We start from the raw sequence: 27271 nt of genomic DNA on the forward strand, positions 1-27271 counted from the left end.
AAATAAGGGTATTGTAAAAATATATTTGAGGACACAAACCGAAAGCAGTTGGAGCTTTGAAACCACAGATAATTCAGAGACAGCAGCATTAGGTATGTATAATGAAGGTTGTTCCCAGCAATTTGCACGAGATCTCAGTTACAGGTAAGGTCTTCATTCTTTTTACAGTTTGGACAGTTTTGTTCAAGAACTTAAAGCCAGATATAAAAAATAATTTTTAAAAATTGCAACTAGTTCTTTTAACTAACGGGATTCAAAGGGGAGTAGAAGTGGAGCGCTGTGGCTCAAAGGATTTATTGTCGAGCTGCTGGAAAAGTCCGACATAGTTAAACATTCACTCTCTGCCCGGTATACTAACCTGGAGCTGTATTTTCACCTTACGGCTGTGAATGAGGAAACTCCATTATCAGCAGTGTAGGAGCTGCAGTGGAGTATTCACTGCTTTGTCCTCAGTGTCTTGTCATGAGGCAGACCCTAAAATACCTCTGGTGTCTCTATGTTGAGGAATTGCGGTCCCGTGCTGAAGACATGTGTTAAGCCTCTCAGTTGTTCACTCCTGCAGAACAGAGGAAGGCAGGTGGATGGGCATAAATGTGGTCTCCAGTCCGTGGTGCATTGGTGAGAATGAGTTAATGCTCTTGGAACGGCACGTGTTCTGGTCCAGCTCGGTAGCATTCATCCAGTCAATGTGTTTGTTCCCTTACTGAAAAACATAACTTCTCTCAGACTTGGTTTAAAAGTGCCCCGGTGTTTCATCAAAGCAGAGAAATGATGGTTGGAAGAGACTACCGGAGGTCTCTAGTCCAACCTCGTGCTTGATCCAAGACTCTTGCCAACACCAGATCAGGTCAGCTGGGCTTTTGTCCAGATAAATCTCGAAGAAAACCCTTAAAGAACAGTAATTCCACCCACCTCCTCCCCAGATAAGCTGCTCCGTGGCTGCATTATGTTCCTAGTGGAAAAGTTTTTCCCGTCTATAATCTCCCAGGCTGTATTTTTGTCTATTTCCTCTTGTTATAATGGGTTTCCCAAGTCCGTGGTCTCTCTTTGCAGCGATGCCACTGCTCCTCCCTGCCACTCGAGGAGGCAGTCGCTGGAGTCAGAAATTAAACAGCAGCCAAGCTCGAACAGTGGCGGCTGCAGGGTGGCGGAGTCCTTCGCACCCACCCGGGCCAGCTCCAGAGAACTGGATGCCGTGGATGCGTCCCTGCTGCTGTTCTCCTTACTGGGACTGCGCCTAGAGGTGACTGGGCCATGAAATGGCCAGCGAAGCAGCTGTTTGAACAGAAGGCAGGTAGTCACGTCAGGTGTCGTACTGGGGGGGGGGAAGAAAATACATATACGCTGGCATTCAGCTGGCCCCAGCGAGGGCATTCTCCAAATAGCATTACTAAGCCAAGGCACACTATGATCTAATTCTGTGAACTCCTAACGTTCCTCCTAGGGTTTCACTGAAATTCAGCTTTTTCTTTTTTGTTGTTGTTCCTGACAGAGGATTTACGAGAATACTTTTTCCATTCGGTTTTCCAACAATGTGGTAATAAAAGGGTCTCGTCCAGGTTTTGTACGAGGGTTGCCAAAACTCAAGTGTGATGTAGTAAATCAGCTCCGAGCTGCGAGTTCTGCTAGTTGTCACCTGATTGTATCCTGGATTTCAGTATCACAATCTTCTCATCTGCACTGAAAATGGGAAGCTGAAGTAAAATATAGGTTTGATAATAAATGAAAAATCCCAAAGCCTTACCCAAAAAAAAAATAGTGAATCAACATTCCAGGGAGGCTTACCCAAGTGGGGTAAGAAGCAGTTGGTCTGTAGTGGCAGGAGAGTCCTCTCGCAAGTGTCACCCTAGATCTTCGCCAGGACTGCAGCCTGGCTTGCCCAGTCACGCCTACGCGCCGGACCAGAGCTGGGAATGCCCTACCAGCCCTCGGCTATTCTGGAACGGGGGCAGCGGGGGGTCTCTGGTTTTACACTAGAATGGGTGGTTCTGGATCGAGGTTTCATCCCCGTCTCTGCGCTTTCCCCCGGCTCGAGGGAGGGGCTTCTCCTCCCCAGGTTCTGCAGGAAGCTCCCCTGCACCGGGCCGGTGCATTAGGGCAGCTGCACGGGAGGGAGGGAAGAAGGCGAAAGCCGTGATAGCGAGCCCCACCAAGGCTGGGAGCCAGAGTCAAACACCACAGCACCCACCTTATAAAGGATATAAATCTTTTTTTTTTGCTATAATCTACTAATTGTGATGTTCAGGACAAGGTTTCCATGAGTCCCAAAACACTATCGGAGTCATCCACTTTTGTTTGAGATACACGTTACTGTTATTGTATGCAATTAACATTTTCTCCTTTTAATAATTAATTGAACACAACATTTCTGTAGCCTTTAGTCTGAGTTGGAAGTTCACCAGCAAACAGTGGCATACTTGGAGTTTGTCAGTTTAATTCTATACTCAATTTATTTATAATGACCTAGCAACTCGTTTAATCACACACAGAAATGCAAGCTGAACTGGCTACAGAGAGACAGGACTTGGCCTCAGAAGCCTTCCGGCCCATTTCATCTAGGTAACAAAATCCATCCCAGACAGCGTAACAAAAGCATCTTTTCTCAAGTCAGAAGAGTAGCGGTATTGCAATGAAAAGCCGCCTAAGCCCAGGAAAGCTACAGCATGTTTTGGCTGTATTTAAGGATGGGTTAGCAAAACTACCAAACCTGAATGCAAAAGACGACTGAGGCATGTTTATAATAGATACGGAATTGTAGCCAACTACTGGATGTGTTTCTCTAAGGCCCCCGAACTCTTAACTCGCTTCTGCAACTGCTCCTTTGGATTAGAAAGTGCCACTGTCCAAGCGAATGCTGGTGGAGATAGAGAGGATTCAATTCTCCTCTCTGTGTGTGGAGAACAGACTTTCCAACAGAGCAGCCAGTCTGCTGATTCTGGAGGAGGCAGGTTACTTTCAGAGCACAGAGATAAAAACTGTCTGAAACGCACTAAACCAGATCTAAGGCCACCGGGTTAAACCAACAGCAGTGGGCTGCTAACAACAGCGTGGGGAGAGACGGGCGTCCTGCAAACCTTCCCCGGAGCGCAGCCCGTGCCATTGTGAGCGCAGGCTGCCCCTCACCGCCTCGCTCCCCTCAGGCTCTCCGTTGATGATGGTGCGCTGCTCCTAAGGTCAACAGCTGCCTCCAGCGTGGAGCAACAGGAAGACGATGCTTCGGTCCTGTTTGATTTCTTCGCTGCCTTTCACACACTCCACCTCTGTTCTTCGTTACATCCCCCGCTTGGTTTCTCTCTCGCCACTCATGTGGCCGCTGTAGACCCCCAGGGAAAACTAACGACCGGCAGTCAAACAGGAACCGTGTAGACTGATGGAGCCTCGAAAGTTTAACGCGCTGTAGTGGCTTTTCATGAGATTCAGTGATCGCTGTGCCACAGCTAACACTGGCATTGCAATTTCTTCAGTTCTGTTTAGTTTGAAGGCCTTCTGCAGCCTTCGGAGTGTTTGCTGGAACCCTTTTTGATGCTCTTTGCTAACACAAATGTCAATCACTTTCCTTTGAGCTTTCTTGCAAAGACCGCAGCCAGGAACGGATGCTTTCCATTTTCACTGAATCATTGTCATGTTTTCCTTCAGAATTGTGTCTTAAAATTCATTTACTGTATATCTAGATGCTCTTGTGACCATCTTTACTAGGAAAAGCCACTGCATCTAGCCACAGCGCATTAACTGAACTGCAGAGCTGTTCCAGAGCGGTTCCAGTTCAGCACTGGGGTACCAGTACCAGGGAAAGCTAACAACTTCAAAACTGTTATGAGGATTTAAAACCAAGATGGGAATTCTTTTGTTGTTGCTAAACAATGCTGTGGTGTACAAAGAGAAACTAAGTAAACAACACAAAAGTTTCAGGTTTGCTTTTCCATTAATGCCCCTTTTAGTCATTTCTGTAACATCAATTTTGTAAAGAAATTCTGTAGCCAAAACCAAAGCCTGTCACCAGAAAAAAGCCCAACCCACGAAACAAAACACCAAGCCGCCAGCAAACTTTGATTTACAAATACGATACAATACTCTTTAAGGATCATTAAAACTATTTCCTATATCTCCTAGCCACTCTCCCTACTTAGAGGAATTGTGCTTTTCTAAAGCACAGACTGCATCTACAAACAAGACACACATTTACAACAGAAACACGTTTGAAAGAGTTCTTCGTACGTCGGTAAGATCTGCACCAAAACATTACCTGTGCAAATGTTTTGGCAGAAGCAACACAGATGCCTTCCCTGCGGGACGGTGGCTATCAGGCCTACCGCCTACGATACCAGACTCCGTGTTCTTCTGATGAAATCACGCCTGCTTGTCCTGTCAATGCTTGCTCGGCGCTTTCAAAGCCTTGTTCTCGTCACTGTCTACACCAAGAGCTGTGACTCTTTCCAGGAGGTATCTCCTGTAATACAAATCTCCTCCTCCTACTTGTAACAGGCTGAAGAAGTGTGTTCCCCAACTGGTAATTCTGATTCCTGGGATAAGGCATCATTTATGGGAATTTCGCTGCTGCTACCTTGTAAAAAGGCAGCAAAGAACTTGATTTTAATTCGTATAATTTTATTGAATTTAAATAAACTGTTACACGTATATCAAATGGATAAAGAGATCACATGTATAAAGAACTGGGTTTCTAAGGTATTCAAGGGCATTATGTTCTTCACTGCGTTCAATTAATTTACTCTGCACTTTTGCCATTTATCGCTATTGCACAACAAATATTTAGAAAGGAAAAAAAAAAAGTCTTCAGCTACCGAGAAGCAAACATGGAAAACTGTTCCCTACTTGGAAGGAACCACCTTCAGTTCTTCACTACAGCTCTCTGTGCTGGGGAAAAAGGAGGAGAGCCCGGGAGGAGATGGCAAAGTGACGGCAAGGCCCGGCAGCTGTTTTGTGTCGTTCAATTTAAGAGGTGGCCCTGGGAGGTGTGGTTCCTTGAATGTATGCCTGTAAAAGGAACATTTCTTCTTAAAAATAGGTGTTTTACTACGGGGGAGCTACTGCTCAGTCTTTGTATGAGAAATGCTTTTCAAACTACTAACAAGGCTTCAGTTCTATTTCTTAAAGAGTTGAAAATGCTGCAGTTTTTACCCAGGAAATGATTTACAGCATTCCAAGAAGCCTATTATTTTAGCTTTGCTTAATCTTAAGAGGCAACGAATGTCAAGAACCACTGTGAAAGTGCTTTCAAAATTTAAAGCTGTCAAATAATTTATGGAAAGCCACTGTCTCAAGACTCACGAAATTTATTGACACGAAAAAACAGACACTGGAAAAGTTAATTTCAAAATTTCTAAATAAGATTGCTTAACATGGCGTATTTTCAGATTGATAAGGAAATGCTCTTGGGGAAAAGGCATGCCATTTCACAGGGTATGTACGTCAGACGCACTAGGGAAGGCCTGATTCTTCAGCAGGGTATCTGTTGGCTACCTCTTTCCACTGATCCGCTGACTGTATCTCACAACTGACTGTAGTAGAAAAGGAGATAGGATGGCATTTACCTTTTCTCCTCTCTCTCCCTCACCAGCCTGTGCCTTCCTTCTTGTTTTCCTGGCGCCTTGCATGTTTATACTCTCCAGCGAGTCTGTGCAAGTGTGCAGAAGATGACAATATACTAAATCTGCGGACAAAGGAATTTTTTCTAACCCTTGATACCATGGAAGCAGCAATTTGAAACTTGTACTCTAGTGCCTTCTAATGAACGTACAGGAGCATAAGTCTGTAACAAATGCACCAGGTGACAGCGTAGGGTTTTTGAAATCATAGCTTTTCTCTTTAGGTATTTCAGACAGAATTCACCAGCAGAAGGCCTGTGCATTCTGCTAGGCCTTGGAGGCCAAGAATTGCAGAAGGTTTGGGAACTTCACCCCTGGAACAGCAGCAAAAAAATCTGTCTTGCATTTAATCCCAAATTTAGTTTCTAATGGAAACCCAGGGAGTGTGGCACAACACCTGACTTTCCAGGGAAGGGCCGCACACTCACATAGGCAAACAGAATTCAAAGCCTGTGGGCCATTTTTAATTGCTTTGGCACTCAGCAGGATTAACCTTGCAGCCTTGGCAGAGCATCCCACAACAGGGTACAACTCAGCAGCTTTCTCTTCATGGCTCATATAAATCTGGTTTGTTTTAACTAGTAAGTCAGCTATAAAGCTACATAAAAACATCAAACAGGCCTACATCTAAAATGTTGAGTTTAGAATTAAGTAGTCACTTAACAACCACCAGCCATATGTAGAAAGATAACTGGTAGTAAATTTGTTTATTTAAACTCAAAAGAGGAAACAATAAAAATGTTAATTTGAAAAATGTAAACTAATTATTATTTCCTCTAACTGCATGCATCGCCTTCCAAAATTCTCTGAGAGAGAACAGATGAACAGTCAGACAAAACCACTCTAACCATTAGGTGTTGTGGAATGTGTTACTTACTACAATGATACAGAGAATCCTTTAACCAAAGAAAGCAACTAAAGCTAAATGGGGCTTTTCACAATAAACATTCATTGCAGGAAAAGATCACTCTTTTAGGATTGCTCTGTCGCTTACAGCTACAGGAGAACTTAGTTTTCTTCATCCGAGGAGAGACCTTCAATTTCATCTCTGTCTCCTCCAATTGCCATCCAGAACGCTTTGGCCACCTAACAATGGAAAAAAAGATGGGAAAGGGAGAACAATTCCCCTCAAATGACTGAACATTTTGCATTTGCCATCCAAAAAATAGAAACTGAGCAGCGGCTAAATCTAGCAACCCTGTTTCTAGGTGCAGTACTAATCCTCTCTGAAGTTACGAAATTTCAGCAACACAGAGGCAGTAATTTAAAAATCATGGGAGGCACCTGTGATACAAAACTTGTGCTAATTAAGGCATGATTAAATTTTCCTTGAGATCAAGGCTTTTCCATACTTAAGTGGAAGCTGGCTTACACCCTCAGTGACTGCAGGGCCTTCATTTCGGAACTTCTGAACGGGGAAAGCTTTTTCCGGTGTTTCAAAATTCCAGGTTGGTTATTCTGTTCTTGGGAGATACCAGACAGTCTTCCCTAGGACTGTGCGGTTTGCTCTTCCTACTCTTAACATAGGAACTCTACAAGAGAAGTAACTACGGCTTAGAAAGGAAAACCCCATTTTTAATAATTTCAGGGCTAATTTCAAAACCTCACCTTTTCCGCATGCAGTTTTCTTTGTTCATGAGGTAACGTTGCAGCTTTATCTGTGAAAAAGAACATGACTTAGGTTGTCAACCTCAGGAGTGAGCAGGGAGAGAAAGGCCTATTGCAGCTGTTTTTAGGTGACTACCGAGAAACTAGTTTAAGATGATAAAAAAGGAGTCTTATTTAGTAAGAGCAATTGCAATTCCCAAACACCAGAAAGCCGATGCTTCTAGGCACACCAGATTTCATCTCAAACATTTGTAGCTTTAAACTGCAAGACTGGCACGCAGTTGTAGAGCTCAAAAAAAAGGTTTGTTTGTAGAAAACTATGTAGCATTAATTCACTGTGGACAAAATCAGTGTGATAGCAGTCGGCTAAGCAATATCTACTTCTTTCAAAAGCACTATCAAGATGAAGGGCAAATTAATGAAAAGATCAGCTACTTACAAAAAACCTCAGACAGGAGAATAGGAATTTGTACAATCTTCCCAATTCACACACTGGCTTTCATGCCTTTGAGCGACTTGAATAGGTGATACAGCTCAGTACGTCTCTCCCTGGTACCTTACCTTTCATTTCTTTCAGCTTTGAAAACACCCTTTCAAAGTTCTCCAGGTCACCGTCTCTTGTAGTTAGGCTGGCTAACTCTTGAATGTCCATATCTAACATGGGATCTGAAATGAATGCATATGGGTTGGTTTAAGGTAAATTATTCTGTTTTGTCAGCGGGTATGAAAGCCTTTCTGATAAAACCAGTATTTTAACATCTGCAAATCCCTTTTGCAAATTCCAACCCCATAGGAGGGAAAGAAGCATTTAATCTACTGATTGTTCATACAGACAACTCATGGAATCATTACAGTGGTAATTAATTTTGATACATTACATTGCAAGAGTGTTTTTGAGTTCATCCAATATTTAAGGTTTCTTGCTTATTATAAAATGATCTGTCTAGGAACAGCCACGGAGTAAATTAAAGAGTAAGGCGACTATGCTTAGAGCACAACTAACAACACCCAACCTTTAGAAGATCTCCACATACAACTTGTAAGAAAGTCTTATCTCCTGGAATGGTGCAATTATTTAAGGACCTGTAGCTTAAAATGCCTGAACCTCTTAGGACTGACCCAAGTAGCGTGTGCTTCATTCACCTCCTGCTGGGTCAAACTGTCATGATTTTTGTCTACAGCCATAAAGCTTGAAACTTTATGCTTACAAAGATGTTTCTAGATATGCACAATATACACAATATGTGCATCAGGAAATGTCACAAAATCAGAGCTGAATGTTTCCAGTTGGTAGTACTGCCGGGGCTCTGTCCTATCCAAGCTTGGGCCCATTTTTTGAAGAACACCATCTAAAGACTAAACAATTAGCCTGTACTGGCTCTGCCAAGCGCATTTATGCCATACTTTTCATTGAGAAAAAGCCAGTGGCTTTCTGGGACCACATCCCAGCCAGGGGTGCCTGTTCCAACGTATCTGCCAAGCAGAGAATGAGCTTACCCACAATGTTGTCAATCTGTAGGTTGTTTGTGCTAGCTCCATCCTCTCTGTTGTCTAAATGGGATTCTTCTCCGTCTGCTGACGATGGATTGGACTGTCAGGAAACAAATAGATATTAGAGTATCCAATAATGACCCTGAAAAGCATCATCATGAGATCAGGTGCTTGCTGTTTTGACTTCAAAAACTTACACTTACTGCAAAACCTGTACCACGTGTATTATGAAAAGCCACTTTTGCAACACTGTACTACATGAAGCTTTTCTTTGATAGGTTTGTTGTTGTTTTTTTAAATAACACCATCAAATGATAGTTTTTGTTTTGCACAAAATACTCCTCTTGGATATTAATGAAAAAACATCTTGAATGGAGCTTTTAATAATCTTTCCTTGGCTCCAGTGCTGTGTATGGGGTAAAGCATTTACACAGTGCTGAAGTCAGTGTGATCAACACCAACAGCTTTCCACACTGAGCACACAATCAGACATCTCCGGGTAAAATGATGAGTTCTGAGGCAATAGCCTGAAAAACAGCAAGCTCACAGCCATGAGGTGACAGCTCCTAGGAACAACTGTCTCAGGAGGACTTGTAAGAAAAATGCAGACAGTTTTTCAGACTTCAGAAGTGTTTCCTTTAAAATACATTCCAATAGGCTGTGAAGCATCCCTTGAGAAATGCGGGTAAAAAAAAAAAAAAGAAAGCCCCACCACCACCACCACACCACATCAAGTGTGACAATAGGAAAGAGCAACACAAGAAACAGTATGAGCAAAGAACAAGAAATAGGAATTACTGTTTACTTCTGTATCTTGGTTCTCTTCGGACCCAATGCTACAGTTCGCACCTGCTAATGTACTGAGCAGACCAAAGCCCTGGGTCCTGTCTGAAAACAAACCAGCTGTTAGGTTGACAGAAAATGCAATATTATTACAAATAGTTGTAACTGACCAGATGGGATAGAGAATATTTCAGGGAAGACACACACACGCACAGAGCACCCTGTAAAACTATCAGTGCACTATTTTAAGCAGAAACTTTTCATATTCTATAAGCTTTTTTAAAAGTATACTAACAATATTGACTGCTAAATACTACCAACAAGGAATAGATGTGTAAGCCACAAGAGATGTGAGATCTTTTTCTTCTTATTTGAAGTCACTGCTCTGTTAGGATTTGGTCTGGCAGCTGCCTTCTGATTCCGAACAAGGCAGTTTTCAAAATACAGAAGCAGCAGTTGCTATTACTGGCGCTCAGTAGACCAGGTTTCACTGTCCATGGGAAGCAGCACTGAGTTTGTGGTTAAATACAGGAAACGCAACAAGTGCTTTTGCTTATATGCATATTGTCTAAATAGGTTGAGCACTACAGTAATGGCAAAAGCAATTTTAAAACAGCTAATTCAGAATTCATGGAAGGACCCAGCCATCAAATCCAATGTTTCTTCACACTGCAAGGTGCTTTGGGCCTTCCGCATCTGCTAACCTCCTGTGTATTTCAATGGTATTTTAAAATCCAACCTAAAAAAAAAAAAGGTAATTCAAACCTAACACTAAGCAATCATCTTTTTCATCTAAGATAACAGATGCAGTCCAGTATTTTTAAATTAAACTAACTGTATTTTTAAAACAAAAATGTATACATGATAGGTGATATTATGGGTTGGGGTTTTTTTCTAAGCCATGTTTTCTGCTGGCCTCGCATTGAGCAGTAAATACTTGCAGTTACACAGGGGACTCAGAGGAGATTTTTCTGAAAATCTTAGTATTTAGTCAACTAAAAAAGAAATAATATTAAGTTATCGTACTACAAATAGCCAGGAAACAACGACCTGTGCCAGAAGAAAGATTAAGGTTACTTTTTTAAAAAAAAAAGTGTTTCAAATTAATATTACACTAATGACTAGGCTCTAGACTCAAATGTTGAGACGATGTCATTTTTATGCACTGTCCAAATTTTACTTGCCATTTAAACAAAATTTCATTTTGAAGAGTTGAATGTGTAACTAAAACCATCAGCTATCTAGAAAACATGTAAACACGTCTCCATTCGAGAATTACTAAGACCTCATTTCCTGTTTAATAATCCTCACTGTGCATTTAGGCTAACGTGTGTCCCTTCCCAGTCCCCTTCTCCCCTCATGCTCCCCCTACGCCCCGGCAGGTGTTTGTTTCAGCTGGCTCTGTTCCATACAGTTTTACTGCTTTAACAGATCACTCCCCAAAGGTTTGGGAAGAAGTGATGCAGTCGAGCCGAATCAATCGCCTTAAAAATGTTCAGTTGCAGGACATGTGAAAGCCCGTGAAGTCCGCCAGCTAAATTAACAGGCAATTGCGTGATAAAGATTGAGACTCGCAATCCAAAACAAAGTAGCTTCCCCAAGTTTCAGCAGGCTGAGCAGAGCTGTCTTTAGAGAAACTGTAAAGATCAACTTTTAGCCAATTTCTGAGTCATCTGAAGCTAGATTGGACACTGCAGTCCAGAATGTACTTGAGAGAGAACATTCCCACATTGGTAGAGGGGCGGATGAAGTGACCTAATCATGTACCTTTTTTGTATCTATTAGAGTTCATCCTGTACAGAAAAATGACAGTGGCTCCATATCCCCCGCCACCACACACACATAACCTCTGCCAGCGTAATTACAAAATGTTGGCCTAATTAGAAAGTACTGGAATCTGCAGCAGGGATCTCTGAAAAGCAGCTATTTGTTTCTGGATCCGTGGTTAGGGAGGTGGTAGACACTTGGTTGCAGGCACACCCTTGAAAAAGCATTCCTATAAACTCTTTTTATTGGATGTAAAAGTTATTTCAACTTCTGGGTGCAATTCGGGAAGTGGGTGATGCCTTACACAGTGTTCTTACAGCATCAAAGCCAAAAATTATCTCACTCAACTTATTGTAATAGTTGGTGGCTCCATTATGATGGAGTCTATATAGTTTCACAGGTGTCACCCCTCAATAGTTGCAGAGCTCTAGTACACTGTGATCTGAGCATGGCTTCGAGGTTCATATATGCTCATTTCATAGCAAAATGTTTTCCACTGTCTGTATCTACTATTCTTCCATAGTCTGTCTCTAGCTGACATGTGGTGATCCTGACTCCCACACAAAATTGGAATTTAAAAGTCAAAATTCATAATTTGTTTAAATAACTAAGTTGAAATAGTTCTCCTAAATCAGGCTCATTCTTGGTAAAGAGAGCCCGGCTAATTACTGGCCCCACCCTAGGTAACCGGTTTCAGCTGGGATCACTGAAGACGTATTTAGGCAGGAAAGTAGCCAAGTAGCCTCTTTCAGAGAACAGTAAATTGTTTCTCTTCTTGTCATCTAGGCCAACTAGCTTTGCTCTGGAAGAGACAGCTAAAGACAACAGCAGTGTACTACCTTTGTGGGGGGGGAGATGTTAGCTGAAGAACTACTCATGCTCTTCTGCACAAGGGAAAGAAAACCACCTGATTCTCAGGTTAAAGAGAGCTCTGAGGCCTGGAGAAGCAACAACTTTATAGCAACTACAAAAGGGAAGCGTCCTCTGGAGACTCCCAGGTAAGACTGCTTGTTTTTCTTTTAGTAGAGACAATACTACTTCATTTACTTACAAAGCATGTGGTATTACTTGATGTAAAAATGTTTATGATTCAACTATGCTGTATTTAATATCTATTTTTATGAGTTGGTGTGAGAATGAATATATTTAATGGTTAGAGAAAAAATCAAAAGGTCAAGAATTTTCTTAATAGGTGTGTGAAAAAACTACTTCACAACTTAAGAACAACTGTGTTTGGGCTTGAGAGAACACCTTAAAATAATATGGGTTTAAGGCTTGTACTAGAAAAAAAATCATTCCTGCTCTGTCTGTAAACTTAAATTCTTGCACAAACAGAAAGCTGAAGTAAGGCAGTGCTGTAACATTGGCTTTTTGGATGGTTACACTTAATAGGGCTATAAGCCTTTACTACTACACAAATATCTTATACTCTATGAAAAATCTTCACGTGAAGTATGACTGCATGGTTTCTAAATGGCCAGCAGTTCTAGGTAATTTAGTAGAAAAGCTAAAATTTGATTTACACAGTGGCCAGTTTCCAGGATCAGGAGGAAGCTGAAAACAAAAGATAGGTTGTAAAAAGTTTTATTTTAAGTAAAATGAGCTCAACAATTTCCCTTTGAAGGCATAGTCAGGCTGCAACAACTTCCAAATATAGCTCACTTCCTGAGGGGTTTGTAGTAATGTGCATCAATGCTGTGTGGTTTCTGCACTGTGGAGATAGAAAATCTGGATTTTCAAGGAGTCTGACCTTTACAGAACACACTAATGATGCATAGGAATTTCCCCCCACAAAGAACTGAACATGTGACTAAATTCTGTTCTTCTGTAATGTGGCATCTGTCAAATGCAGGAAATACGCTGTTAAAAAAACCATTTTAGTACTAGTGAGACAACTTTACACCTTCTCAAGTGGCTACCTATTTCTCTACAATGGTTACATGAAGTTAGAACCAACCTTAGCCTCATTCTGATGTGGTACGAGAAATACTCAAAAGGCTACCTTAAAAAAAATAAAAAAAGATTATCGGTTTAGTAGTTCTCATCCTAGGTCTACTGAGTCCAGTAACCATCTTGCAGTTACAGGAACTAGCAGAAGCCTCTCGGCACTTGAAATCACTACGCAATTAAAAGACGTAGGAAGGAAGAAGCCACAACAGTGGAAGATTGTACATCAGGGAGCAGGCAGATATTGGAAGGTTGTTAGTGGGATGAGACTTTGTGAAGAAATGTAAGGCCAAGCACTCCACAAGAGTTTAATCTTCCTACATTTCCTGCAATGGTTTGTCGTACTAGAAAGGTAATTAAAGGAATGGAATAATAAATGGAAGCATCGACACTTGCAGTAACTCTGGGCTAGCCACAGCACTTCCTTTTCTCATGAGTCTAATCCTAAAGTGATTTTTCCAAAATTCTAACTCTACCTGATAATCAGTTATCTGGGGTTGCCTGTTTTTTGCACTGTTTTCAAAAAATTCTGTGGCTTTCATGTACTCAAGTGGGGTTTTCTGTAGGGAAGACAGTCCTTCCAATGCACTTAGTATGTCCTTCAACAGACATTTGACATCACTTCTTTGCCAAATCTCATCTCTGCACTTGCTATTCTCATCCCTGTTTCAAAATTTTTTTCAGAAGACTATAACAAATTTGGAATTTAGCACTTACTTCTTCTACACTAAACCATGTATCAGTTTTTAGACTAAGGTGATAATGACTAGCTATTTGCTGCTAGAGTTTGGTGGAACAAGCTTTCATTTTTCATTGAAACTTGAAGAGTTAATGGAATATTTAACTCAAGTTATCAGTAGAGAGCAAGTCAAAGTACAGAGGGAACAGGAACAGATGCTGCAACAGGAATAAATCTCACCCATTGCCTGTCAGTTTCTCTGTGCGTTGAGGGACAATGAAAGCAATACCTGAAACCCTACTATTCCATGTAAAACGTCGAAGACTGCTCTACTTCTCTTTATACTGATGCTGTGGCAGTAGCACTGTAGCTGCTCAGTTTAAACTTTTGCTAAAAATACTAAGCCCTCTAGGCCTTGCATTCTCCAGAATTCATACAAGAGGAATCTGTGTTACATACCACTCTTCATGACAACATTGGACCACACGTTGGCATTCAAAGCTTGCACAATTCGTTTCACTCCGGTGGACTCTGGAAAGTCATCTAAACCAAAAGACAAAGACATTGCACTCCTAACAATTACACCAAAAACCATTACATGCCTGAAAGTAAGCAGGTGTGTGTCTGAATGCCTGTCCTATCTTATCACAATCAATACAAATTACTACTTTTCTTAGGAACACAGATTTCTTGTCTTTGCTTCATGAGAGGCCAAACAAATCTAAATTAATGCCTTACTTCTTGGTGTAGGGTTGCAGGTATTATGAACTGTGAGGTCTCAGCCTCTTGTAGAGAGATCTAAATTCTGAGTGGGGTTTCGTTAAATATTTAGCATGAGGCCTACATAGTTAAATAACATATAAGTACATTTAATAGTAATCGACAATTTTTAAGTTTTGTTAAAAGCAAGGCATCTTTTAGCCCAAGATCTTTTAGAATGCTGTATGGCATAAAAATAGATGCTAGAATTACTTTTCCTTCCTTTAGAAAGTAAATGACTTCAGGCAACCATTTAAAAAAGGTGCAACGCTTTTTAAAAATGAAAATGATCACTGTAAAGCTATCTCCACAATGTCTAACTCCAAATGTTCCAGTAATCCTGTGAATTACAGTAACTTGAAAGACTCGGGAAAGCATTATTTGGACTTCGACTTATTTACTGAATAGATCTGACACCACTTTGTATCAAGTCAGTTTTCCCATTTCCTCAGTTTAGTCAGCTTCCCATGTTTGTGCAGGTCTCACAAAGCAACCGGGGGGGAGGGGGGAGAAAAATCCTTTGGATACAAAAATGTGATTGCTTAAAAATCAAACTCCTCTAGGATGACTCAGGGACAGCTGTAGTAATTGAAACTGCCTTTAAAAATTAATTTAAAGCTGTCTATGACCCCTTAGATCAAACACTTTGCCCTCCACGACACCGCTGTTTGGTTTTGTATCAGAGTCATTATCAAGAGTCTCAGTTTAGAGTTCTTGTCCTTTGTGTGCAACTGACTGATGGTATAGTCAGAGCAAGAGCTCCAGTTCATTTGTGATGAGCTGCCAAAAATGTCACAATTTTTAAACAGATATTGGCCCAGTGTGTTTACTGCATCCGTTTTATCTTTTGTAAGTAATTCATACAGCATGTTTATGGGGTAAATATGTTAGTCAGTAGAATACATCTCCTCCCATGCATGAGTCACAGTGAATCAACTACCATATTAAAAAATCTAGGAAAGAACATATATCCTAATACTCCAAAGATTAACATCCTGAGTTATTATTCCCAGTACTTATATTATTTAAATAGTAAATAGCTTGTTCTTTACAACAATTATTCAATAGAAAAAAAACTTGACTTAATGTATTTCCTTTTAAAGCACTTCATAAGAAAACTTCAGTCTAAGGGGTATCCACTTCTGATTTTTCTGGTTTCTATAAATCAGAAGTATGTGTATCCCTCCCTCCCTGACTAACAAAATGCCAAAAAGAAATGTATCTTTAAAGACATGGTGGGGAGAGAAGGGGCGATCTTAGCTACTCAAGATACAATTTTTATGTAGGCCTTTAAAGGGGGGAAGGGGTGGGACTTGAGTTCTAACTTAGGCCTTTAGACTAAATTATTTTTGGTGACAGCTATGTACTTGGTGAACCTGAAATAGAGCAAATGTTAGTGACTAATTCCACTCAAGCCTGGAAATGGAGTCAGTTATTGCATTCTGGCTCTGTAGAGGTAAGATGTAAACACTTTTTTTTTGTATCACTGAAATGAGGAGATAAGACTGATGCCGATAAGGCTGTCAGGAAGTGCATAGTCACTTTTCAAGAGTGGAACATCACGCATCACACTTTTGACTTTGCTTGATGGGTTTTTTCAAGTTATAAACATATGGTCAGCCACTGATTTTGAAACTGGTTTATTTCCTGTGTAACAGTGCATGCGATTCTAAAATGTTTTTAACAATCTCCCCTTTTCAGCCTATCATGTCACCATTTGAATAATGTCTGTCTTCTCTTGCTATGTACAATAGTTTTAAAAGTCTTTTTAAAAAAGACAAAGAATTTTCCTGCCTTTGTGCATCTCTCTGGTTCTTGTTTTTTAGATTTATTTCCAAAGTGGAATATAAATGCTTCTAATCTATCAATACAGGCCTATCTACTGCCAGAAGAGGCAGTAGATATTATTTTTATGTAGGTGCTACATAAACAGCAGCTGTATTTGGGAGGAGACAAATGGAATTTCTTGGAGGAAATAACCTCCTCCTGACCTTTTATAGCAGAGACTAAGCCTCAGCAACTGGGAGCATTCCATGCTGTAATCATGTAGCACAAAGTTATGCCCCTTGCAATTGTTTAGAAGCTATTTTGGTGTGCTTTTTCATTCTAAAAATTAAAACAGAAGTAGCACTCCTACCATCTTCATCAGGCAGTTCCTCAGGGCTAAGTTCTACCAGTTCAAAGCCATGCTTGATGCACCATTCTTGAGCTTTCTGTCTGTTAACACCTGAAGTTGGGAAACAAAAATGCATACTAAACATACACATTTGAAACTAATATCAACAGTTGAATCTTTAGCTACATTTTATTCCCTCAAAGTTGTTTGCTTATTCTGGATTGTATGGGAAAAAGTATATAGTAGCTGGCATGGGTCCTCCATTCTCTTTGAATTTGATTCCAAAAACTCCAGAGTTAAACAAACTCCTCCTTTGAATTACTTTTTTCAAATACCACAAGATCAAATGGCTTTGCAGTGGGTACTCAAAGGGAAATATAAGTGAAGTGCCACAGTGAATGATTACTTCTATTAACTCTAGGTTTGAATCTGAATTAAGTTACAGGGACATATCTTCACCTTACAGCTTGCTGATGTATTGCATATACTAACCTAGAACCAAAGCAAATTGTGTATTTAATGCCCAAATGGTCAAAAAAGATGAACCTACTTTCCACTGTGGTTAAGCAACCAACAGCCATCCTCATTCTTCACCAGAAAGGATCATGCACATCCAGTAATATGAACGCCTTTTTAGCTGCCTTGCAGTGCGTGCTGGTACAGCAGGAATGGGATGCACAGAGCTCATTTGAAGCAAGCTTGTAAAATTCTGATTCAGTTTTAACCACAACTAGCTTAAGACTCTTCTGTTCCTGGTCGCAAGAATAATCTGGCTCTTCTCAATTAAACCTCAGGCCCAGTCTCACACACTTTGAGAAATAATTGTGTTGATTTAACTAGAAAATAAATTATTAGGCAAGGTTAATAACTCTAAGTCAATTTGGAACTTCTTTGGGATTCATACCATTTTCAGATACTCTGTTACAAACTAGGATCATGACTTCTGGTAACCACTCTTCTGTCAGGGGAAGCCATTCAGAGACACTATCAAGTCCAGATTTCTGAAGGGGGAAAAAAAAAATAAAAGTTCTTTGGAATACATCCTCAAATACTTTAGTTTTTACACTAGTTTTAAATCATGAATAATATTGGAATAAAAGCAATGAAGTAAGGAAATATGCTAGGCTGCATATCATGTATGTTTAAGGCATTTTTGTTCTAATAGAGAAGTTGACTTATACACAATTTCCTTCCGATTCTTGACTTACCTTACAGATGAGTTAATCCTACTCCCTTGGACCTCCCTTTCATGTTTAATATTAATTATGCAATCCTAGTGTAGATCATGAAAGATTTTTACTTAAGGCTAATTGTGAGTATTTCATTTTAAGCATATCTTGGGTTTAATGTGCAGCTACTCCATCTTCTATGCTAAAGCGGATGTTATATGGGGGCTGGTGAACTACTCCCATTGTTCTAGTTTATTCTGAGAGCGCCCTGAGATGTCTGGCTAAAGGTATCTTTGCAGAATGTGTGGTATGCACCCTTTCCCATCTGTGGTGAAAACCAGTTCTTTATTTAGAATTTTTTTTTTGTCTCAGAATCTTTCTGGCTTTTGCTAAAGCACTGTTCTTGCTGCTGCCAGCTTAGTAGAAACAATTTTGGGTAAAATGATAGCACTGAATCTTACATTTAGCTCCCTCATTCTTGGATATCCTAAAGCAGCCTTTCTAATCTAGCATCAGCTAGGAGTAAAGTTGGAGGTGGTGGGCTGGAGGAGGATTTGCCTAACTTAGTGGCATATTTGCATCCTGAAAACCTCTTGTATAATAGTAAAAGGCAAGGAAACTGCTTCCATTGTTAGCAGGTATAATTTAACATTGATCTACTGACAATTAATAGAACAGCCTAAAAGGAATAGATGGCACAAGATGAAGAGAATATAATTTGTGGTTATCGCTGTGGTGAGGCAACTATATCATACAGGTAAAGCAATATCATGAAGAAGAAGAGTCTTACTATTGTGCTGTCGAAGTACACAACAAATGCTTGCACAGATTCAGCAATATCTCCAGTAACAAGAAATGTGTTTGGTACTACACAGAGGTGAATATCTGCAGAATAATATTTATTATCTATTGTCCAGGGGTAAAAATTAACTCTTCCACTTGTAGTTGCACCCACAGTAAGGTCATCTTTTCCTATAATACCTGTATAAAAGAAAATGAATGAGACAGAGGATAAAACCAGCATCAGGAAAATAAGTTGTCTAGAGAAGCTTGGTACAAAGCTAATACACAGCCGTCTTTACTTACTATAACAAAACAGTATATATGTAAGACTTTAAAAATTCAAGCTCAATTTGTTATTCTGTCCTAGAGTTTATTTAGCTTTCAAAAGAGTTTTTTCAAAAGAGTTTGTTATCTAGCTTTCAAAATAAAATATGGTACAGAAGCTCTTGAGAGAGCAAGCCTTTTTTCCTGGAAATGCCTTTTAAAGTGTTAGCCTCAAACTCACTACCTGCAAACAGGATGTATGGAGAGAATACCTAGACTTCATTACAGCAGAAACAAACCTTGCATGTTCATTCAGATGTAAAGAACTGTTTGACTGTGACCAAAACCTGAAGGTAACTAATGAGAAAATAAACCAAGTTACTACCATTCCATTGTAATTCCCATTAAATTCCATGTAGGAGTTCAACAATTAAAATCCAAGGCAGCGTTTTGATAATGTAATGTTAAACACTGCCCTTCATGTGCTGGTAGCAACCTTCACAGTGCACACTCTCATAGCATGACAGCCACCTGGTGGAGGTGAATTATAGTTAGTGGCAGAGCACCCCATCTATACCTCTCTGGAAAGGGCAGAATATCTTGCTCAAGCTGGACAAACCTATGGACACTTTAAAAAACAGGTCAATTATGTATAAAATTGACTGAGTCGTCTAGAATTTCCTTGGGCATCAGAAAAAAAGAAATAAAGTATATGGATGTTCAAAGATCTTAAGGGTCATATTTTAAAGGCACTGAGACAGTTCCTGGAGATGCTAGAACAGGCTGTTCCCCAAATAGTCTGGAATTTGAAATTATCTGTATTTTATCAATAAAAAAGGCAGGAAAACCCCATTGCCAAGGTTGCCATAGAAAGGTTCAATGATTTTTGCAACTGCAAAGTCTGAGAAAACTAACTGGTGAATGAGCGTGGTGCACAGGGCAGCACAGAGGAGAGCTCTAAACCAGAAAGATTATTTGCAGTAGTGAGGAAGAGGACACAGGGAATCTGAGGGAGAAATTTGACCTCAGAAACAGAAACCTGGGAGGGAATCTCCTGTCCAAGTTTCTTTTAAAACAAGGGGGGCAGGGTGGCAAAAAAAGCCACCTCTACATGTGTTTTCCAGGTTAAGAAAGTTTGACTTTTTAATTTGGATGACAATAGTTTTCAGAGTAATCGGTCTTCAGTCAGAAGCTATTCTGTGATAAGACTATCCATGTCACCTTAGGGCTGGGGGATGATGACACCGAGTCAATACCAAACAAACCTCAACTCTAAACTTTACATTCTTAGAGCACTAGGTTGTTCATATAAATATGGAAGAGACTACTGATTTTGGTTAGCTGTATTGTTAGTCTTGAAAGATTGTCATTCTTTCACAGCTTTTTAAATCACTCTTAAGCAGTACACACCAGTTCCAGTGGCACACAGAAGCTGTTTTCCCATGCTTATTTCATAAAAACTTGTATATGTGGATCTCTGCTTGCCCTGCACCACTTCATAGTACTACTGCAGTCACTTTGCAGCAGGCATCTCTATCCTGTTTGCATTAGCTGATGTTATACTCTACCAACACGAAGCAAACACCTATGCACTCATCTTCCAGGGAAACCCAAGAATAGCTTTTCAGTTAGTTTTAAACCCAAGATTTTCAATTTAGGCTACACAAATACATAAAGTCTGCTCCTCTTTTAAAAAAAAAAAAAAAAAAAAGAACAAAACACCAAACAAACAAAAAAACCCCCAACAAACAAAAAACCCCCCAAACAAACAAACCCTGAGTAATTAGTGAAACAGATCATCAAATGATAGCATGTCACTTTACAAAACCTATAGCTTTAATGTACATATTCTATTATAATAAAGGCATTTTGGCAGATGACAAGTTATCTTTTTCTGCTATAAAACAGGAGCCTTAAGAATGACTAGATGTTAAGTGCTACACTTGGTATAATTCAGCTTGGTATCTTTGGTAAACAGGACTCTATTTAATATGAGCCAATTGCTACTAGACTAGGATTTTCTTATAAATGGGTGTTAGGGCCAATGGAGGTAGCTGTCACTCTGCTTAGACATAACATGGCAAAATTACAGTAACTGGGAGAGGAAACAAGTTAGGCAGACAATGTCACCGTGCATGTCCAAAACACAGGGATGCCTTTTCTTTCTGGAATTATCTGTTGCTTAGCTTTTCAAATGCAGGCATAATCTTAATTTTCTGCCCTGGAAACCAGATGTCTTGTTTGGAGGTTTTGAATGCTACATAAACTATGCTATAAATTTCCCTTCACTAGTGTTTTGACAGTTAAAAATAAATAACTAAATAAAAATCAGTTCTAAGCTAGCAGAATTGCAAGTCAATGCCACAAGAAGCTAAGAATAAAGGAGCCCATAGAAATTATTGCAACAGAGAAAATCAGCAATAAGACTCGAAGCCAAAGGGAGGAAAACAGGGTGAGGAAAGGAAGTCAGTTCAAAAGTCACTCAATGAAGTTAGCCGCCCTAGCAAGAATATAAAAGGAAAGAACTTCTTATAAAAGATTTTCAAAAGTTGACATGAAAGAACTTTCACATTTGCTTTGTAAGTGATTTTTTTTTTTTTTCCTTACAAAAGAGTTCACGGACAAATTTAGGCCTCAGAGTACTGCTAGAAGAATGAGGACGTGTCCCATTTCATTTACGTGCTACTTGTTCCTGTATTTTAAGCACTGTTCTTTCATCCCATTGTGCTTCTGATTACCCATCATTCATCCAAAGATATTTTGCCAATCCCCTGTGAAATTTCTCTCCCAGTAAAAATGGATGTTGCACGCTAAACTCAAAGGACTGCAGGAACTTTTTGAAAGGATTCAGACTTGCTATGTCTCAGCCTGCACGTACGGTTGTAACAAATTACTGCAGAACAGCCTGATTACTCATGGCAGGAAACTAAATGCAGTTTGGGTATCTCGTGAATAGTTCTCTTCCACAAAAGTCATTTAGACCAATTAGTTTTTGGCCTTTAAAGTAAACAAGCAGAGACTACAAAAGAAATATACACTGCAGCTCAAACTGAGTTGTCAAGGATATATTCTATGTTGGAACTAGTTTTAAGGATTACATTACCACCTCCAGATTCCAGGAATTTCTTTCCAAGACAGTCTACATTTTAATGAAAAAAGTAAATTTGGCCAGAATAGTTTCATATCTAATTTTGGAGAATATTCATCAGAATAAACCCCATTAAGTTTTATTTGGATACAGAATAAACATCTAGAAAATTAACATGGCAAAAGGAGGTGGCTTGTCAAACTTATCTCTACTGAGTTACTCATTTTTAATTTTAAACTCCCCAGCCATTGAAAGTGTCAGTGGTTTGCCATCCAAAGAGCCTGGAAAACCAACTGAGTCACTCTTTGACCACAACAGTAGGCAGACCTACTGGGCTGCCTTAATTAGCTTGCCTCTTCATAGAGCGGAAATGGCTTGCTTGGATGACAGGAATGCAAATGGACTCCAAATGCATCACCATTAAAGAGTACTAAAAACGCGCGTGGAAAAGTTCATGCCACAAAAGAACATTGCTTAGTGTCATTCAAAAACAGGATTTAGAGTTCAAGGTCCTCTAAGAAATACTGCAACTACTAATGCTGGACGCTTCTTTTACTGAAATAACTTTTACAATCTTACCAATAACTGCTGAATACTAATTAAGACATCATGCATTTCAGTGTCCCACGCTTCTGTATAAAAGCACTTTGGAGCAATAGAAGCTTCTTCATCTACAGTGAATTATTTGAGGCTAGGGACCAAACAGACCATTTCTAAGCCAGCTGCAGTATCATCCTTGGGTCATTACCTCCTGCATACATTGGCACTATTCACCTGTGCAACCTCCAAAGTCCCTGTACTAATGCTGATCTATGCTAAGATCACCACATTTGTTGGACATGGACAATTATCTTCCTCCAGTTTATCCCAGTTCATGACTCACTTTGCCTGTTTTCTATCAGAAAACCATTTAAGAACACAACAGCAACTGACACATGAGATCAGTTCATGGCTCCACCCAGTAACTGACAGTGACTGGTATCATATAGCTCAATGAACTTCCACACTTCTGTGGAATCTGTCCAGAGGAAAAGGGTTTTTTACTTCCAGGCAGTCAGTAGCTTATGTTTTTCAGCAAATTCATTAGTTGTGTCATTTTTTTTTTTCCTCACAAGTATCTGTAATTTTTAATAAATTGGACAAAATTCTGACCAATACTTTTGGAAATTAATTTCAGCATCTAGTTACATAAATGTTTGCTCATTTTACTGATTTAAACTTGTTGACTTTTAATTTCATGAGCTTCCATATAGACAAGATAAATTAAACAATGGTTCAGAAGACAAGGAAGAGGACATGGCAAAATTGTAAAACCTGACATCCACTCCCTGTTTGTAATGCAGAGGCTTAGTAAGTATTCTGTAAGTGCAAGGCAGCAAATATTTTTTCAAAAGGAGAACTTTTCAGAAAAGAGCTAAATAATAATCAAAGACCCAGATGTAGATCTCTTGCTGCTTGTTGCAGTGTTCCCTGTTCTCTAATACCCAACTGATATTTAAGCACTTCTACTATATTGGGTGCTTAACAGCAATATTTTTTCAGAATCATTACAATTCCTCTTTGCAGGTTTTTTTTTTCCAAAGAGATTAACGTATTGATCAATCTTCCTAGTGTTTTTCAGATTGCATACATGCTATAAGAACATAATTCAGTCTTCCACAATGCCCTATGTGATCCCAAGTCCTCTTAGTTGGTAGGTACACCAAGTAGTTCTCACATTCTGGGCCTTGAGAGCCACCTGCTGGAATACACCATAAAAAAAATACTCCTGCAAATTACACAAGGAGTAAAGAGAACTCGGAAATAAGCATTCAAGGTAGATATTTTGCTGTGGGGGAGGAGGGGAGTGGGTAAACAGTCAAAAAAGAGGGGAAAAAAATCGCATCAGACAGTATTTATCTGTTGGACAGCATTTTTAAAAACTAAAACAATCTTATTTGCTGTTTTAATTTGTGATAAATATATCTAAGAGAAGAGCCAATCCTATTCTGTGCATTTTAAATAGCTTTGTTTTGCCACAGTACCTAATGAAATAAAGCATCCATGGCATCCCACAGAAACTTGAAAGAATAGAAGTATATCTAGCAAATGTACCACAATATTATTCTCATGCTCAAGCCATTTCCTACTTAACAGGATGAAGACACTGTAAAAAAGCCCTGTAATTAGCCTGGAAAGTTCTAGCAGGCAGCAGGAAAAATCTGTTCTCGTACACCTCCTAAGAGCGAACGCTCTCAGTGGCTTCTTTCTACTTATAAAACAGGTTTGCCTAGAAAGAGCATGTACCAGGGAAATCCAGCAACACAGTGGTAAAGCAGTGATAATACCGATAAGGGCTTTGTTTCATGTCTCTGTTATAGACTCAAAACCCAACTGCTATATGGATCCTACCAACCAACACAATATTTAATAGCGTATTTAACCATACATGCTGTATCTCAAATGCTGTACTGCCTCAGAGATGCTAATATAATGGTCTTGTTCTCAGCACTGAGCTAAACCATTATCATATAATGCCTTTAATCTGGTGTGATGCTTTCACACTGTAAAAGCACAAGTTCTGAGAATTGCACCAACATTTTGTTCCAACCTGCCAAAACCCTTTAGCCCAGCCTACTGTAGCCAGCCACAGCTGCCTTGTCCTTATCAGTATGTCCTTGAATGTTTTAAAATGCTTGTTCTGCTTATGCTCCTGGATCTGATGTAATTTCACTTGTTATACAGAGCAGGAACTTAAAATTCTCATAGTATTTTAGTAAATAATCATGTCTCTTTCAAGAAGATTGTCATGTCTTTGTAAAGCAACCCAATCAGAAGACACACAGACTATTCATAAGACTCCAGTTTTGGTACTGGAAAACAGTGGAAGCCTAGACATTTCAAAGTACTATTTTTTAAAAAATCTGAAGTTAAGTTTTAAGAGTTTCTCAGATTAAATAGCATTTCTATGAAGCTTTTTGCTCACCTTCCTTTTACTTGTTTCATTTCACTATGAAAAATAATCAAAGGAAACCTACAGGAACCTTGAATAATTCCTTCTAATTTGCTTATACCTTCCTCAAAAACAAGCAACAACCAAGAATAAGATTTTACAGAAACTTATTATTCTTTGGTATGGAATCCTTAAATAATTCGGTATCAACCTAGCTGCTTTGACAGAATAGCCTTTGACTGCAGACCTTGTACTGTCATTCTTGTTTCAAAATGTGGTTTAATGATTCGGAGGGGGGCAGTCCCTGGGGGCAGCCTTCTGCTTTATCGGGCTCCTAGGTAAGATCTCACTCAGAAACAGCCAAAAAAAATATCCAGGAAAGGGGCTGGGGCTGTTGATAAGTTATACATCTCAGTATGCACATCAAACTGTTCGTGACAGTTCCCTAAAAAGCAGGCTGTACTAACAAGCCATAACAGCAAAACCAAAAAACACCAAGATCTAAACAGCTTCTTCCTGGAATCCCCCTGATTTTAGAATTACTAAAAATTCCACCAAAGTTTTCTCTATTATCAGGTCTTATTCTCCTGTTCCCTTTTTCAAGCCATAAAAAGAGGAACTGGTTGCAAGAAAACCACTTCCTGCAGAATGAATTCTATGTATTTGATATGGAGTAAGTGTAATCTACAATTCTGGCAACTGCAGAAAGGCATGTTTTAGCTTTCCCTTTTTTGTGCCTCTGCATTGGGACAACAAATGGTCTAATGCACAAAAGCAAGCCTGAATAAAGCAAGAGTCCTGACTCACCAGGAATTTTAGAAATTCTACCATCCTTAAGGTCCAAGATAGTCCATTTACAAAGTAAACAGAAAGATGAAACCAAAGGGATAGTATTTAGTCTGCTTTTGTTTTTCCCTTGCCTACACTCCTGAGCCACTCTGGTTGCTCTGGTGTCCCCCTCTTGTTCTAGGGGCCACCTGGGCCACTGACATGTCCTAGTGAAACAAGTTCATTTTTGCACTCTGGGTGTGAAGGACCAGAATGGCCAACAGCAAACCTGATGGCCTCATGAATCTGTTCTTCATTTGTTACTGAAGAAAGTATTATTTTTATTCAGACTCAAGGCAATTCTCAAATTACTTAGTCTAGGTATAACTTATGACAGTTTATTCGCATCTAAGACATGGCAAGTGGCCAGTGGGTAACAAAGTATTTTGGGATGTGGGGCTTCCTTTTTTTCCTTGTCTGTTGTGGTGGTGATATCGCCTGCTCCTTGGTGACAGAACACAATCTGCGGCTCTAATACCGTCTCTGTTAAATAGCTTATTTCCTTAAAGCAATACGGAGGCCCCTGACGCCCTCCTCAAGGGCAGGTGGTTAAACGCCACAGGCCCGGAGGCAGGTAGGGGGCCGGGTGGAGCCCTGGTAGGGCTCGGCCGCTCAGGGGCCGGTGCGTGAGGGGAGGGCAGCCACCGCTCGGGGCTCCCCCCGAGGGCCCGGGGCGAGGAGCTGCCAGGCCGAGGCCTGCACTTGCAGGCAGGCCGGGGCCCCGCGGCTGCGCTCGTCCGGGTCCCGCAGCGCGCCGCGGCGACGACGACTCACGTTTGACGAGCTCCTCGGCCGCGAAGCCGGCGGCGCAGCTTGTCACCAGCGCGAAGGGCCCCGCCACCGCCATGGCGCCCGCCGCCGCGCCCCTTCCGGCCCCGCCGCTACCACCCGGCAGCGGGGGGGGGGAGGGACGGCGACGGCGACGAGCGGGCGAGCCCTTCCAGGGAGGGGGGAGCGGGGACAGCGCGAGGGGAGGAGCGAGCCGGAGAGCGGGCTCGGCCCCCGTTTGATGTGCCCTCCCCCCCCCCCCCCCCCCGCGGCGAGGCGGATGGTGCGGTCCGGCCAGCGCGTCCCGTTGCTAGGGGCGAGGGCGGCAGCCGCCATGGCCGGCTTCGTGAAGCCGGGGCAGGAGGCGGGAGCCGTCCTGGGGCAGGTGGGTCTGGGTGAGCGCCCGAGCCGGCCCCGTCCTTCCCCGGCAGCCGCGGCGCCGAGCCCCCGCGGGACCTCTCCTCCCCGGGGAGGCCGCCTCACACCTCGGCTGAGGCGCGGGAGGCGCGGCCTGCTGCTGAGGAGACGGGAGGGCTCAGCCCCTGCGTGAGGGAGCGGCTGCGGCGTCGCCGGTCAATTTTGTATATGGGCTTCGGCTTTATAAACGTTATGATTCTTAGCATGGTGCGACCTCGAACTTTTTTGTTTAACACAGTGTAAATATACATTTTTGACATGGGCTGACA

General features: G+C 40.9%; 2 protein-coding genes across 7 annotated transcripts in view; one reads left to right on the forward strand and one right to left on the reverse strand.

The window, feature by feature from the left end:
• Positions 1-12: 12 nt before the first annotated feature.
• Positions 13-26776, reverse strand: AAGAB (alpha and gamma adaptin binding protein). Of its 6 annotated transcripts, none has more exons than XM_075506406.1 (11): positions 26592-26776; positions 18713-18903; positions 17658-17754; positions 16775-16864; positions 14338-14421; positions 9508-9590; positions 8709-8802; positions 7773-7877; positions 7212-7261; positions 6598-6689; positions 13-1275 (listed from the first exon to the last, which is right to left on the reverse strand). In XM_075506406.1, exons 1-10 carry the CDS (start codon positions 26662-26664, stop codon positions 6612-6614), a joined length of 945 nt encoding a protein of 314 aa, XP_075362521.1. In that variant the 5' UTR covers positions 26665-26776; the 3' UTR covers positions 13-1275; positions 6598-6611. The 6 variants fall into 6 exon arrangements, with proteins under 6 accessions (XP_075362521.1, XP_075362518.1, XP_075362517.1 ...); XM_075506403.1 differs by lacking the exon at positions 13-1275 and adding an exon at positions 2348-4992 and having other exon boundaries at positions 26592-26775; XM_075506402.1 differs by lacking the exon at positions 13-1275 and adding an exon at positions 5276-5642 and having other exon boundaries at positions 6600-6689; positions 26592-26775.
• IQCH (IQ motif containing H) overlaps positions 26749-27271 on the forward strand; it is a 70943-nt gene continuing 70420 nt past the window's right edge. The window contains exon 1 of the mRNA XM_075506410.1: positions 26749-26970. Within this exon, the coding sequence (XP_075362525.1) occupies positions 26827-26970 (144 nt within the window). The 5' untranslated portion in view covers positions 26749-26826. The remainder of the gene's footprint in view (positions 26971-27271) is intronic.

Source organism: Mycteria americana, chromosome 6 (assembly GCF_035582795.1).
Source record: "Mycteria americana isolate JAX WOST 10 ecotype Jacksonville Zoo and Gardens chromosome 6, USCA_MyAme_1.0, whole genome shotgun sequence".
NCBI lineage: Eukaryota > Metazoa > Chordata > Aves > Ciconiiformes > Ciconiidae > Mycteria > Mycteria americana.

What these genes read in the sequence shown, in the direction of transcription:
- AAGAB (XM_075506406.1), bottom strand. Translation starts at nt 26,664, where the DNA reads ATGGCGGTGGCGGGGCCCTTCGCGCTGGTGACAAGCTGCGCCGCCGGC. An exon ending in TGTACTTCGACAGCACAATA is followed by an intron (nt 17,755 to 18,712) that starts GTAAGACTCTTC and finishes TTCCCCCTTCAG; the next exon opens with AAATCTGGACTTGATAGTGT. An exon ending in GGAACTGCCTGATGAAGATG is followed by an intron (nt 14,422 to 16,774) that starts GTAGGAGTGCTA and finishes CTTTTGGTTTAG; the next exon opens with ATGACTTTCCAGAGTCCACC.